This window comes from Ceratotherium simum, chromosome 6, assembly GCF_057802395.1.
Source record: "Ceratotherium simum simum isolate JZ-2026a chromosome 6, ASM5780239v1, whole genome shotgun sequence".
In the NCBI taxonomy this organism is placed as follows: domain Eukaryota; kingdom Metazoa; phylum Chordata; class Mammalia; order Perissodactyla; family Rhinocerotidae; genus Ceratotherium; species Ceratotherium simum.
The window spans coordinates 24442848-24458572 of record NC_141905.1 but is presented as its reverse complement, the minus strand read 5'-3'; the positions used below and the strand labels follow the sequence as shown (position 1 = coordinate 24458572).

The 15725-nt window shown below is 49.7% G+C and overlaps 1 protein-coding gene across 4 annotated transcripts in view; it reads right to left on the bottom strand.

Annotated features, from left to right (window-relative positions):
- Positions 1–876: 876 nt before the first annotated feature.
- The window catches only part of DLG5 (discs large MAGUK scaffold protein 5), a 136247-nt gene continuing 121398 nt past the window's right edge, over positions 877–15725 (bottom strand). For 3 of the 4 annotated variants that reach the window (XM_087431989.1, XM_087431990.1, XM_004426900.3), the window contains exons 28-32: positions 15063–15206; positions 14681–14808; positions 13417–13526; positions 12591–12700; positions 877–11112 (exon numbers count right to left, since the gene is read on the bottom strand). In XM_087431989.1, coding sequence (XP_087288115.1) covers positions 11009–11112; positions 12591–12700; positions 13417–13526; positions 14681–14808; positions 15063–15206 — 596 coding nt within the window. In that variant the 3' untranslated portion in view covers positions 877–11008. The remainder of the gene's footprint in view (positions 11113–12590; positions 12701–13416; positions 13527–14680; positions 14809–15062; positions 15207–15725) is intronic. The other variant, XR_015552452.1, reaches the window with a different exon arrangement.

The window sequence follows — 15725 nt, the reverse complement described above, 5'->3', positions numbered from 1 at the left end:
GTCTCAGCTGTAGCAGGTCCATTAGCCACCACAGTAGTGAGTTCAACAGAGAGCAAAAGGCTACCCCAGTATTTCGGGTTATGTGAAAAAAGGAAGATAAAGAATACCGCACATGCTCCTTCTAGGTGAGAAAGGGGGGAATCCCTATTTTATTTTTGCTGGTATTTGCATCAACAAGCAGTAGGGATAAACTGATAAAAAAGTGGTATCTGTCTGGGATCAGGGGTGGAATGAGACTGAGATGAGACACCTCCGTGTATGTATTTTTATATCTTTTCTACTTTTGAAGCAAAAATACTTCAGGAAGATCTGATCAACAAATCCTTCCAGAGAGAGGTCTTCTAAGCCAAGGAGGGCTTTCAGTCCTCTCCTCCCCCACCCCTCGGCGGAAATCCTGAAATCCTTTATTCCCCCAGCCCCACCCCTTCACTGATGTGTTGCATGCCACGTCCCTTCACGCAACAGAGAAGACAGGCCTCCACAGGGTCCCAGGGGGTCATCTGAGGCCTGCAGTGGGGAAACCACAACAAAGACTCCAAGAAGCCTTTTCCCCAGCACTTCCCACAGATGGCTGGGCTCACGACTGGGGGACACGCACCTCCTCCACTGCCAGCCCTTGGCTTTTCATGCCTGCATTTGTTTTCCCTAGATTGGTTCAGTTGTCATATCCCAGTATCTGAACTAGCGTGAGGACACTTGAGTGCATCCTGGGGGGTGTCTTCACCGTCAGCGCACACACTGGATCCCGTCAGCTGATCTGGGTATCATGCCGGTAGCTCCTGGTACTCTCTCCAAGGCTTTAAACCCGGCACGTGGTGGTGCGTGCTTCTTGTTTCACCAACTGACTGCGGTGGAGAGATCAGGAAACCTTCTAGGTTTTGGTATAGGATGGGGTCGCCTCCCCCTGCTGGGTCGAAAAAAGTAGTGTTTAGATTACAGTCTGTTAGTAGCATGGTAATTCCTGCTGCTAAGACTGGGAGTGCTAATAATAGAAGTACAGCTGTAATTAAAACGGATCACACGAATAGAGGCGTTTGATATTGGGACATGGCTGGTGGTTTTATATTAATAATTGTAGTAATAAAATTGATGGCTCTTCTGCAGCCAGGAACGGCTGAATCTCCTCTCCCACTTGGAGGACTGCAATTGTCCCATTCCTACATTGGTCTTGGTGCCCCTACCTGTGTTGGCAGCTGTCCTCTGGGCATCTTCAGCCACATCTTGACTTGCTCAGCTAGTTCCTTCTCTGGGAACTGGAATGATCTCGTGATGATGGCCACTACGAGGACAAGACCCAGGGCTGCACACTGACCCCATCAATATTTGGGGCAGAGCTAGAAGTGATCAGATTGCTGACTCAGTCAGCTCCTGCGTGTGGATAGATACCATAAAAGCCTTCAACCTCTTCGAATGTGGTCAGCCCTGGCAATTATCTTCTCCGTGGATCTGACAATAATGCTCAAGAGTGTTATCAGGAAGACATGCATATACTGGCACAACTTCAAGGCACAGTAGCCTGTCACCCTGAGCTCCCTTCCTGGGCAGTGGCTGTTGCACTGACTTTTGCTGACGGGGTAGTTGGATGGTAAGCAGTAACACTTGACCTCTTGTGAACACCAGCTCCGTCGCGAGTGTCATATAATCGATCCATTACACAGCATAGGAAATCAAGCCTGCTGTCACAGGGTTGAAGGATGGACTCCAGTCAGGATGAAGCTTTGGCATGGAGGCCAACACTCTCCCATTCCCTAGTACGTGGGCCCTCCACCTCCGACTGCTGGAGAAACAAGGGTACAGCCTGTGAGGGACCCGGAGAAGTTCTGATGGGCTTCCATCCCATGTTCCTCTGCATTTGTAGACCTTTTCATTAGTCCCATCCCTGCATTTTTAAGGGTCAATTACCTGGGCTTTGACCTGAAATAAAGAACTTGCCTTTTGATCTTCAAGGATATGTACATGGACACACACCTTTCAGACTCAACTCTGAGATTTTTGGTTTTAAACAATTGTATTCCCCACAGATGAAGATGACCCAAAGTAGCGGACTCCTAGAGAATCACCTGCTTAGTCTAGCCCCTGTAACACGTAGACACACAGTCATGTGTCGCTTAATGACAGGGATATGTTCTGAGAAACGCGTCGTTAGGTGATTTCGTCATTGTGCGATCACAGAGTGAACTTACACAAACCTCAATGGTACAGCCTACTACGCACCTAGGCTATATGGTACTAATCTTATGGGACCACCATCGTCTATGTAGCCTGTTATTGATTGAAATGTCACTATGCAGTGTGTGACTGTAACAGATTATTTAGGATGTCATAAAAAACATAATTTTAAAAAATACATTGGTTTTTAAGAACAAAGGGAAGATTTATACAATGGAATACTACTCAGCGATAAAAAGATGAAATCTTGCCATTTGCGACAACATGGATAGAACTTGAGGGTATTATGCTAAGTGAAATGAATCAGACGGAGAAAGACAAATACTGTAAGATTTCACTCACATGTGGAAGATAAAAAAACAACAACAAACGAACACATAGACACAGAGATTGATGGTTGCCAGAGGGGAAGGGAGTGGGGGAGGGTGAAAGGGGGTAATGGGGACATTTGTATGGTGACAGATGAAAACTAGACTTTTGGTGGTGAACACAAGGTAATCTATACAGAAGTCAAAATATAATGATGTGCACCTGAAATTTATATAGTTATAAACGAATGTTACCTCAATAAAAAAAATAAAAATAACAAAGGGAATTATTTAGAAATTATGAAATGTTATCCAAAGTATTTGATATATTTCAAACACAAAAATGTAAAAACAAGTTGTTGTACTTCAAGGAAAATGTAAACTTGTATAACGCAAAAGTTAAACATACATTATCTTCATTCTAATTATTAGCAGATACCTTAATAAAAATAAGCTGTTGAAAAAGTCACTGTCATTTCCAGCAAAATATCTTGCAATTTTAGATTTATCATTTTTATTATTTCCACGGGGAACCAAGACCAGCACGCATTGCCGCTGAACTCAAAGTAGCTTTCGATTCTGTTCTTTTTTATCGTTATGTGTTTTGAGATGCATACCGCACGCCAGCCGCATCCCACGATGCGCTCGGGGCAGCCTGGCCTCCTGAACTCCAGTCTGCGGGTGGGCACCCAGGGCCTTGCCAGTCCCTCTTCTTATCCTCACAGTCGTATAGTTCTTAGCATCTCTGTCCATCTTTAACTGACTCAAATAGGCATAAAGTAGCTTAGATGGTTAACTTCCTCAGAGCAGGTAGCATCTGTGAGACACTAAAGAAAGCAACTCCAAAATAAGCACAAGCTTGCTTTTATCCTAAAGGTAACACGGCATAAGAAAAAAACTTAGGCAATTGACTGTAACTGCCTAAAGTCTTGATGTCCTTATCTGTAAGCTACAAACTCAGCATAAAAGTTTCTATGAAGATAAAGTTAAATAAGCCCATAAACACAAACAACAACCACCTTAATTTGAATGCCCATTTGTTGGGAACTGGTTAAGTAAGTTATTGGTAAAACCAATGGGTTTTTTTGTGATTTTTTTTTTTTTTTTGGTGAGGAAGATTGGCCCTGAGCTAACATTTGTTGCCACTCTTCCTCTTTTTGCTAGGAAGATTGGCTCTGAGCTAACATCCATCCCCATCTTCCTCTATTTTTTTGTATGTGGGACGCCACCACAGCATCGCTTGATGAGTGGTGTGTTGGTCTGCGCCCAGGATTCAAACCTGCAAACCCCGGGCCGCCAAAGTGGAGCATGCGAACTTAACCACCACGTCACCAGCCTGGCCCCATGTGATGGTTTTTTGATGTATCAACTTGGCAAGGCTACAAGTCCCCAGTTACTCAATTAAACACTAAGCTAGGTGTTGCTGTGAAGGTATTTTGCAGAATGTGATTCAAGCCCCTAATCAGTTGACATTAAGAGTAAGGGAGTAGGGGCTGGCCTGGTGGCGCAGGCGGTTAAGTGCGTGTGCTCCGCTGCGGCGACCCAGGGTTTGCCAGTTCGGATCCCAGGCTCGCACCAACGCACTGCTTGGCAAGCGATGCTGTGGTGGCATCCCATATAAAGTGGAGGAAGATGGGCACGGATGTTAGCCCAGGGCCAGTCTTCCTCAGCAAAAAAAAGAGGAGGATTGGCAGATGTTAGCACAGGGCTGATCTCCTCACACTCACACACACACACACACACACACCAAGAGTAAGGGAGTATGCCGGATAACCTGGGTGGGCCTGATTTAATCAGTTGAAAGGCCTTAGAAGCAGAAGCTTTAAAAGGCCTTAAAAACGGAAACCTCCCTGAAAGAAGAGAAAACTCCACCTGTGGACAGCAGCTCCAGCTGCACCTGTGGAGTTCAACCTGTCCACACTCTTCCCTTCCCACCTTGCCGACCAGCCCTCCCGATTTCAGACTTGCTGAACCAGCACCCACAATCACGTAAGCCAACTCTTTGTGACAAATTTATACATTTACACATATATCATACCAGTTCCTACTGGTTTTGCCTCTCTGCTTGAAGCCCGACTGACACACCCATGAACTGGAAGGGGATGCGGATGTTAAAAGGAATGAGGTATGTATCTTAGGTCCTTCCAAGACCCCAGTGAGAGTAAAATAACAGTAAAGGAATACGAAAAGGTATAAAATTCCCTTCTGGGTTAAGAAAGCAGATTGCTAAATAAGCTTATTTTTGCTCCTCTATTAAAACCTCATTAAAACAAAGTAAATATAGTAAAAAGATTTCTTTAAAAAGACCTAAATTCAGAAATATGGGGAGAGCAGAGAGACAACCACCACAATATCAGTTCAGAAGCTAGCCCAGTGGCAAATTACTTAGCAGACAGACCTGAGCATGCCAAATCCTAAACCAACACAGGAAAGAGCAAAGCATCTTCAAATGCAAGGAAGTGTGGCATAGTTACTTCTAGAACTTAAGGTGGAGAGGATGGCTTAAATATGGAATTTGGGAAAGTCAGTAAGAAACAGATTCCTGGACCCCAAGCTACGGGATCCTCAACTGCATTTCCCTCAACTCGGCAGAAGCTGGAAGGTTTTTTCCCTGGACAGTCTAAGAGAGGACTAAGGGATACCACACACAGATCAGAGAATTGGTGCCCTAAGAAAACAAAAGGATTAAGTGACTGTATGCTGCCCTAGCGAAAGCTGAAGGCCAAAAGCCCCAGCCTGCTTCCCCCAGTGGGCTCATAGATACGGGCAGGCCAACCCTTCCCATCAGAAGGCCTCCTTTGGGGAATCTGATCAACTCTTGCAGACAGACTTAAGGAGACCGTCACTGAGATTCTCCAAAGAGCAGCCCCGCCAGGCCATCCTACAGAGAAACTCAAAGGCTCCTACCCCTTTGTCCTGGACTTTCAAATCCCCACGATTAATCATTAGCAGACACATAAGGATTACCAGACACCTGAGGTTAAGGCCTCTAATGTGCAAGATTGAGACAAAGACAAGTAGGGGGAAAAAAATCTCACATAATTAGAATCATGTGAAAAGAAAAAAATCTATGTTATCTTCAGATATGAGATCTCATATCCATGAAACAAGGACAGGCTGATATAAAAAAGGACACTGAGAAAATAAGAATTCTTAGAAATTAAAAACATGATAGCAAAGCTACAAAACTCAACAGAAGGGACTGAAAGATCTACGTGGAGTGAATCTCTGTGAAAGAATAGCAAAACGACAAAATGACGCCAACAGAAGAATAGGAACTGAGGGACCCAGTCCAGGACGTCCAACACACAATAAGTGAAGCCCCAGACAGGAACAGGAGGCAGCAGCCCCACAGCACCTGCTGCTGCAGTCCCTGTCATTGTGCCTCTCGGGATCTGTGTGTCCACTCCCGGGCCTCCCAGCCCAGATGGGCCAATCGGTAGGCAATGGTGAACACAGACTTGGCTACTTTTTTCTTAATCCAGAACTCTTCTAGGAAACAATGCTAGAAGGTAAACCCAGCCACCTTCCTGTGAAGAAAGAATTTGGATCAGGGTTAACCCTTTTCTCCTCACGAGTGGCACAGGAAATTGGAGATCCATCAAAGGAGAGAAGAGCCAAAGAAAGAAATCAAGAAAACCCCCAGGAAATCCTCAGGAAAGTAGAGGAGAGGTACCAGGATGAGAGCTGGCACCAGATCTAGAGGACAAGAAATCTGGTTTGGAGCAAGGACTCAAGACAGAAATGTTAAGAGCTGTCAGCACCAAGATCTCTGCTGACTTCACGCGGCTTGGCTAAAAACAGAACGTCACGGTGATCCTGGACCAGATTCTTACTTCTACTAGGCCTGTCTTGACGTGAGCGGATGAACTTCCTGCTCTCCAGATCAGCTGGAGAAATCAGCATCTCACCCCACAGAAGTGTTGAGCTTTGACTCACTGCTGAGATCCAGAGGACGGCTGCGGTGAGCGTGAACACAGAAAACCACAGCGCAAGCCACAGACCATATTTCTGCCGGGCAACAAGGACCTAGCCCGTGGATAGCACCGCCACACGCCCCAACTGCGGCGGCCCCACTGGTCCCAGGACTCATTCGAGTCCTTGTTCACTGCCTTCCACAGAGGGGTCCTTTGCAAATTCCCAGGGAAGCTGAGGTTCACTCTGACCCAGAGACCACGCTACTTTTTCAGGCGACTTCACCTAATAGTGGCAACATTGTTCTTTCGCCATACAGCTACGTTTGTGCTTGATGCCCAATGTTTTTAAAACTGAACACTGTATTGTTTCAAGATATCTCCCTTGGGGGTAAAAATATACAGAAAAGCAAGGAAATGATTAAACCAAAAGTCAGTACAGTGCTTAGACTTCAAGTGGGTTGGGTATAAGGGGGCTTCTAAGGTACTGGTGGCATTCTGTTCCTTAACTACGAATACACTGTCTGCCTTATTCTTCTTTAGACCATACATTTACATAGTATATATTCTTCTGTATGTATGACACATTTCACAGTTGAAAAAAAAAGATACAAACTCGTAAGAGCAAGGAGAAGTGAAGAGGGGACCATCGAGAGGCCAGAGACGGTAATCTGGAAGGTATGAGCAGATGGGAGAGCACGGACAGAGGACATCAGGTCACGGACACCAGCAGGCTAGAACACCAGTGGAAGGGAGCAGTGGAGCAGGCCTGGCTGCCCAGGGTGCAGCCTTGGAGCTCCCTCCCCGGGGAGAGGATGGTCATTCCAAGGCCAGCCGCGCTCCCTAACTGTGAGTTTATGCTTGCTCTGTAACCCGCTCTGCGCTTCTTTGTATTTCTCTCCGTCTTTGGTCCATGACCCAGGTGGCCCTCTGCCCTGGCAACCTCAATGGGGGCAGCAGCTCAGCTTCCCAGAGCCAAACTCCAGCCAGCCAGCTGCTTTGATCGGCCCCAGAGCTTCGTCTCTGCTGAGAGGCCCGAGGTTTTGGGCCCGTGCATGGCTCCAGTCCAGGCCTCTTCCGTTTTTGCATCTAAGCATGAGGTGTCAAGGGTCTCCGTCAGCCTCCGAACAGTCATGTGTGTCAAAGCTCCTGGCTCTGCCAGGCCAGGAGTGAAGTCCCGTTCCCCACCCACATCACAGATGTCAGCCCAGGAAGGGGCCTTAGAGATCATCTAGTCTGTGTGGTCTTTGGAGGCCTAGACGCTGAGGCCAAGAGAGTGTGATCCGTCCAAAGCCTCATGGCTGGAGTTGAAAGTCAGCCCTGCCTTTCCAGAATGACCTGAGCCTGCATGAGACAGACACCAACTTAGGGGAGAGACTCATTTGGCTGGGCCCTCCCACCCCGCCTTGGTCTCAGCCTGGTTTAGAGACAAACATGAGTCCCCTCTCAGTGCTGCATGGAGGTGTATCCTGGAGGCTGCCCCGCAAGGCCTCAGCACATCCACAAACAAACGGTTTGTGAGCTCAGTGACTTAACTGGCCCTCCATTTTTAAAAGGCATAGTGGTTTGTTACTTGTAATTATAAAAGAAAACCAAGTCTCGTGTAAAAAATTTGGAAAATACAAAAAAGTCTAAAGAAAACAAAATCACTCATAATGCCACAAGTGTAAACTGTCAAGCTTTTGGCATCATAACTGATCTCTTTAAAGAAACTGTTCCGGGCCAGCCCCGTGGCTTAACGGTTAAGTGCGCGCGCTCCGCTGCTGGCGGCCCGGGTTCGGATCCCGGTTGCGCACCGACGCACCGCTTCTCAGGCCACGCTGAGGCCGTGTCCCACATACAGCAACTAGAAGGATGTGCAGCTGTGACATACAACTATCTGCTGGGGCTTTGGGGTGAAAATAAATAAATAAATAAATAAATCTTTAAAAGAAACTGTTCCTAAAACAAGCAGCCACCGCCCCCATTTGCCAGGTGGGTCACAACATCTATGTAGCAGCTGCTCCCCTCTGAGGACGGCACTGGGTCTGGGAAGCTCTGTGACCGGGTGCACATGGCAGAGGGGTGTGCCCTGGGTCCCAGCCAGGTGCACCAGCCCCACCTGCTCTCAACTTCCATAGCCACACATAGCTCTGTGACTCCTGTGGCCACATGTGAGGCCGAGACTGCAGGTCCACGGTAGAACCTTACCCAGCAGGAAAGAACCAGGGAGGCATCAAAACCAAGTCTACCCCTAGTGGCCCAGCCACAGTCACAGCATGAGGCTTCTGCAGAACACTCTGCCCTCAAGTTCCTCCAAGCAAAAAGAACAGGGGAGGTGGGCTCTGCTCTGACCCAGGCCTCAGGGTGTTTAATGAGGCCAGCCCTGGCCTCCTGGCCACTCTTCCCAGCTTTCCCACCGCTCTGGAACGTGGACTTTAAGGCCCAAACAGGCTGCTCCGGAGAGCCCTGCAATGCTGAGTGGTACCACAGTGCAGCCCCCGTGCCAGGCTGGGCCCCCTCACCCCGGGGCCTGGTCTGGGCCTTGCCCCCTTGCAGACAGGGCCCTGACTGAGAATATTAGGGGATCCTGGTGTCCTTCAAATCCCTTTTGCTTTTCACGGGCCCATCCCAAACCTGCAGACCTGAATGTGAGCACCCGGGGGCAGGATCTGAGTCTTACGCAAATCAGCCACCTGGCTGCAACCAGCACCCACGCTGTGCTGGATGGACGGACAGACGGACAGATAGACATATGGGAGGGAAGGAGGGCATCAGAGTGAGGCAGATGCAGCAGGTGAAAGGGGCTCCTGATTACCACGAGAGCTGGAAAGACCCTCACACGTGAGCCAATCCCCGCTTCACGCCGAGGGGAGGAGAGGCGTCTCCAGCCGAGGAATAAAGGAAAGCGGAGGGAGCAGGAAAGGACGGAAAACAAGGGAAATACAGGTATCTTCATCACAAGTTACAGAAATTGACCTTTATTTATTGTACTAAAGTCTGTTTAACTTTTGATACAAAGTAAGGTTTTAGTACAGAAAATCCCAGTCTGTGAGAACAGTACCTGTGCACACTGTACCATCACAGTCCCACTCTGTCTGCAACTCAGAGGAACGGCCCCGAGGGCATGCGAGTGAGACCTTGAGACAGCCTACGGTTGTCTTAGTTGTCTGAGCTAGAAAACTTGTACCTGTAAAACAAAGGGCAGCATTGAGGACTGAAACATGTCTCTTTTTGAACAACTGTGCAAGAAAATATATCCCTTTTTAAAAAATGTCAGTATGGCTAAACTACAATCTAGTGTCTAGAATTACAAAGAATAAAATGAAATCAAAGATTTCTTCCTAGTAAAATGAAATGTTAGGAACAGTATTAAAATATAGGTCCTACCCCAGTGACACTTACACGGAGCCCAGTACAGTACCTATTATTAACAGGACGCACAGTTTAAGGAGGAACCACATCAAATCTTCAGCCAGAGACATCCAGCGTCAGAAGTGCAAAAAAGAAAAAAAATAAAAATAAAAACCCCAACTGAAGAATGAAGACATCCTCATGGAGTACTGTTCATGCCGTGAGTGCTGTAGCCAAGACTAAAAAGATCCCAGTTTCTCTTTTTTAGATTTTTGACAGTGACAACACTAATCATTACACTTCCCCTAAGAGCTCTCAATTCAAAGTTTGAAATACGAATGTTTTCATATCAAAAAGAGCGCCACGCCTGCCCCACTCGATAGAGTTTAAGAATTACCCTGCAAAAACTGCACTGATAAAGGCTGTCACTATTTACAGAACCTAAAAAGGACCCAATGGCATGCATCAGCCCCAGCTTAACACCCTGCCTGCCCAGAACGAGCTGTGTCATCGTGAACCCATGAAGCTCCAGCAGACCAGACAGAATGCTGAAACAACAAATGCAGATGAAGAGGAAATGAGAGGACATGGAAGGCAGGAGAGAAGGTCCGAGAGATGAGTTTGTAAGACTGCCAAAGTCACCTTCCCTGGTCCGGGTGGGGAAAACACTGCCACTGGCGAGTTGGCCCCACAAAGGCACTGGTTCTGCCACCACAGATGTCTAAGCACCTGCAGTCGCGAGGTCCTTCCAGGAGGGGTGCCACCGAGGAGCAGGAAGTTTGTCAAAGCTCTGGTCCCACCGACAAGAACCTCCCAAAGCAAAGCAGCCCCCAACGAGGTTCCAGAGTTGTTTGGCTGAAAACAGGAACAAAACCAACACCAAAGCCACACAGGGGGGTTGACGGAGGGGCAGGGCTGGGCACCGAGCACATGGAGCCGTTCAAGTAAACATAAACAACCAAATACTTAGAAAAGGCTTGTAAACTGTGATCTGAAAGGTTCTCTTTGCAGCATCTCTGATCAGCTGGCTAAAGAAAGGTTGGTGTTGAACCCCTCTATCGAAAGTCTTTTGTGGTTTTTGTTTTGTCTTAAAGCACAGGTGTGAGAGGAACAGTCTGCCGGCCCTCTGTATACAAAAGAGGTGCTTCTGGAGTCCTTGTTCATGGATCCTTCCCCTTCATGTTTATATACACATAGACTTCTCTCTCTCGTCACTAAAGAAGAGCTGAGCCAGGTGTCTACACTGGCAGACGAGCTGCAGTCACTTCCCCGCACAGCGATCTTCTACAGTGGGCAGGCTGGAATCCACAGGACCTTATCTTGTTCTTGATTGACCATTGCCAAGATCTGAGTGCAAATGCTCGACAGGGCTCCTCCCTGGACGACCCCTGCAAAACAGCCCCAAACACACACACACTGAGCTCAGAGGAAGACCCTGGGTTTGAGGCAGATAAATACATCTTTTCCTCTTTCTCTTTTCCTGTCTGTTCTGAGCTACTTGGCCCTCCTGCCTCACTCCCGCCCCACTCTCTTCCATCAGCAAGAAATTGGAGAAGAAAAAGAAAATTAAGAGTTGAGTGCAAATCATTTCGGCTTTTTACTTGTCCCTCTTGGTCAACTGTTCAGTGGGATGCTGAAAATACGGGCTCAAATGAAGGTGTCAAACTCTGCTTTGGAATTTCCCCAGCCCCTGGAACAGGAATGACCAGGATTTGACCACTCGCAAAACTGCCACCCCCCCTGCATGCCCTGGCTCAGGTTTGCCTAATCCTGCAGGGGGGAGTCCAGCAAATGGGAAAGCATTTGGGGGTGTGCTCTGATGGTCCAATTGGCAGCAGGACTCTACAGGAAATAAGGATGGGTGTCAGAAGCCACTATCCCATGGCCCAGAGAAGATGACACGTCTCCAGCTGGGGCCCAGCCCTGCTCTGCAGGCTTTCAACACCACGGCTCGGGAGACACGAGACCAGGGCTCTGAGTGTGCTCCACGGAACAGCGCAGGTAGACAAACCATGCCCCAGCGGCTTGCCACAAGGTACAAACAGAAGTTGACAGGGAGCGTTTAGAAACTGCTATGGAAATGTGACAGAGTAATTTTATGCCTGCTGAATCTAATAAAAAATCAAGGCTTGTATTTTATAAGTTTTAGAGTTTTAAATTTTCATGTATCTAGTAACTGTTAATGTATTTGACTAAAATATTGGTCTGTGATGGACTGGAAATTAAAACACACCTACACATATATAGACAGAAGCACCAAGGTTGGTTTTTGAGACCAATTGTTGCATGAGGAGCACCAAACTAGATCACAGCACTCTCTACAAGTTGACTGAAATCACGCTCCCGGCCTCTCTGTGACCACAACGTTACTAACCCCCGTATAAATGACTGATTTTATGGAAGAGGTTGAAAGACACAAAGTAAAATCGCAGCTAAAATTGGAGCCACGCCTGTTTTGGTTTGCTGTGTCTCCAAGACCAGAGATGTAAGGGCGCAGCTTTTCTTGATCAAACCTCATGGCAAAACTGGACTGCCCCGGAGGGTGCTGAGGACAGATGGCCACAGACACCACCACGTGCCGCCTGCCGGGAACACTGGAGCTATGCTATGCAACACGTGTAAAAATCCCAGCGGACAAGGCCAGACCCGGACGTGAGGCCAAAATCAGTGAACTTTCCCTTTCAACCTGTAAAATTCCTGAGGTTGCCCTGTGCCAGCAATCAGAACATTTGGGATGAAAGTGCTTACATGGCATTCCCCTGGCATCCAGGAAGCGTGGGCTGTTCCCACTTCTAAGAATGTCTTTGGAAACCCTGTTTCCATCCCCACTGCCCACTCTGCCTCTCCAGGACGGACTCTCACCCACCTGTAAAGTACCTACTGTACTCCTGTTCAATCTTCTGAGCCGTCTCAAACTGCTCTTTGGAATGCCTCTGGGTCACCTTGTCCTTCAGGTAGATGGGGTCTCGCTGCTCCCTGTCGGGACATCCAGGGAACGAGGCTGAGTCTCTCGCCTCCCCAGGCCCTCCTCTTTCCTTCCTTGTCCAGAGTAACAGGGATCTCCATCACACAGGGGCCCCGTGTGCTCCCCTTGTAGAGCACAGCAGCAGCCTGCAGCCCACGGGGAGCTCTGGGCAGAGGGGAGCTCTGTGCATGCCCCAGAGCATGCACACAGAGAGCAGGCGCCCGAGGGCAGGTACCAAAAGCTTCGACGCACAGAAAGGCAAAGTGGAGGGGGGCCTCCACAAGCTGTTAGCCCAACCAGTTTGGAAACTAAAGCTCAGTGAAAGTAAAGGCTCACCCAAGTCACAAGCCAGCTCCTCGTCGAGCTGGACCTAGCCCAGGTCACTCAGTTCCCGCATCCCTGTGAGCACCAAGCTGACAGGCAGGAGAAAAGGAAGGGGGATGGGGCAGGAGGGGAGCTATGCAAAGCTGGACATACTCGGAGCTGTGGCAGCACCCAAACAGTGCAAAGGGTGGTGGGGAAGGAGGGCCAGGCTTGGTTAACACTGCCTGACTCTGAAGGTGAGGTGGGGGCTTGAGGAGGAAGGCTCATTCCTATACGTGCTGCCTATTTCAAGGCCAATAGGCTGGTCTCATCCTTCCACCCCCAGCCCTGCCGCCTTGGCTGTCTGAGCCAGCAGCCCCATCCCCACAAGGCCCCAGCCGAGCCCGAGGAGCCGGTCACCTACTTGATGTGTTTGGCGCTTTTGTAGTGGATGAAGACGACGATGGGGTAGATGTGCATGTGGTGCAGCCGCTCGATGGCGTGGGGGGCGATGTCCAGCAGACAGTGCCGGTTCTGAGGGATGGGGGAGAGTGAACACATACAGTCCGACCCATGAACAAGGCCGCCAGACCAGTCTTTCACGAAGACCACGCATGATAAACCATGGGCAAACCTTACCGAGGAAAATCTCTCCCCACAAGCTATCAGCACTGACAGTGGTTGAGGCTGGAGGCCAGGGCCGAGCGGGGTCTGGACAGCCCAACTCCAAACTTCCCTTCCTGCCTTTGCTCAGATACGGGGAACGTCCTAAAGCCCTACACTGGCATGGGTTAGAAACCTTACTTCTGCCAGACTGAACAAATGAAGACTCAGAGGCTCTCAGTGGGGCCTGCGGTGGGGAAGGGAGTGTGTGTCTTTGCATGGCCGTGACTGAAATGTCTCCCAGGGTCCCCTGAGCCTCCAGGCAGAGTGTGAGGCAAAAGAAGGCCATGGCATTCTGCCTGTCGCTTCCCTCGGCCCCTGAAAGCTCCACTGCAGAGGCCCAACCGTTGGCAGGCTAACTTCTGGGGTCACCCCTGCCTGAGGCTCGTCCACCTCACCTGGGCAATTGACACTTACAGCTGTAAGAAGCCAACTCCTTCACGTAACGAGGAGGAAACCAAAGCCCAACAAGATGAGCTGACCAGCCGAGAAGGACAAAGCCTGGGAAGGGCCCACACCCTCGAGGGCGGCCTTTGCAACACACTCTGCAGAGTTCCCTGCTCCTCCTCATGCTACCTAGGAAACGGGCCTGAAGACACACAGCACTGCTCGTAGCCCTTTCAGGGGCAGGGCCCTGGGGGAAGCTGGGCGCCGTCCCCAGAACAGTGCACCCACGAAGTTCTGCACACAAGCCCAGCAGAGGCATTCCGGGACCCTGTCGTAGAACTCCCTGTGAGAGGCCGTTCCTAGAGTTCAAAGCTCTCATCAGATCCCCTCAGAGAGGAGAGGTGACGCACACACAGGGAGACTCCTATGAGCCCGCCCGAGACTAGCTTCCTATCGATGAAAGTGGAAGCATACAGAAGCAATGGGGGAGCCCCAAGGAGGCGAACCCAGCTACAGGACACAGCAGCTTTAGTGAGCTCACTAAAGGCCCGAGACACACAGGGCAGAGGTCCAAAGGCAGAGAGGGTCCACCCGATGCTCAAACAGGCGCCTGGCCCTTGGTCTGAAGCAAAAGGTACCTTTTCTGTGATCTCCTTTATGGAAGCCACTGTGGTCACATCAAAATGGCCACTCCTCCGCTTATAGTCGACAAACAGGCAGTCTTTGACGCCCCGCTCGATGGCTTGCTGGGAGGCCTTCATCACCTCTGCAAAGCACAGACACAGGAATCAGGATGCCCCTGGCACTGTGAGCCATCACAGCATGTTCTGGAGAACACTGTGCGGAGGAGCTGTTAGGAACCTGGTCCTGCAGTCTTCTCTTCCAGAGAAAAAACCAGAAGCCAAGAATCTGACCCAAGTCAGGAGGGCTCTGCGACACCAGGGGACCCAGCCCCAGGAGACAGGTGGACATGGACACAGGAACAGACACAGCCCAGTAGGCACAGGGGGTGTCCCTTACCAAGGGGGCATCTGCAGAACTTGCCGGGCGCCTCGTTCACCAGCATTTCCTTCACCACGTCCAGTAAAGGCCCCAGAATCAGGACAGGCCTCAGGGAGGTGCAGTCTACTCTCTGGACCCGCTGATAGGCAAGGCTCACCGAATCTGAGGTAGAGAGACAGGCAGTGTCACGGGTACCCACCTGGAGGGGACGGAGAGTGGCTGGGGAGCCACAGCTCCCCTGACCTTGCTCACCCCGGGCAAGCCCACCCCCTTCACTCCACAAATTCAGAGCCAGGTAGGGTGACCAGTTGACCCCTGTTTGCCAGGGACTGCCCAGTTTTAGCACTACGAGTCCCATGTCCCGGGCACACCAGGGCAGGGTCACTCCTGGAGTCCAGCACAAGTGTCCCCTGCTCTGTGAACACCTAAGGCAGTCAGTCTTGACCAGTCATTTCAGCACTTCCTTCTGCTCAGATCCTTCCTTATGTGCCTTACGCCTGCTCCCCGCACCCCCAGTATCCATTCTCTGCTCTCTAGAGATGCAACCTCTGAGGTGTGGCAGGTGTAACCGCCCCTGCAGGTAGGCATGGTCATGTGACCCAGACCTGCCCAGTGCAGTGAGCAGAGGTGAAGCTCCCACTTCCTCGCTTCCTTCCCATGGGCTGAAACACAGGCCAGGTG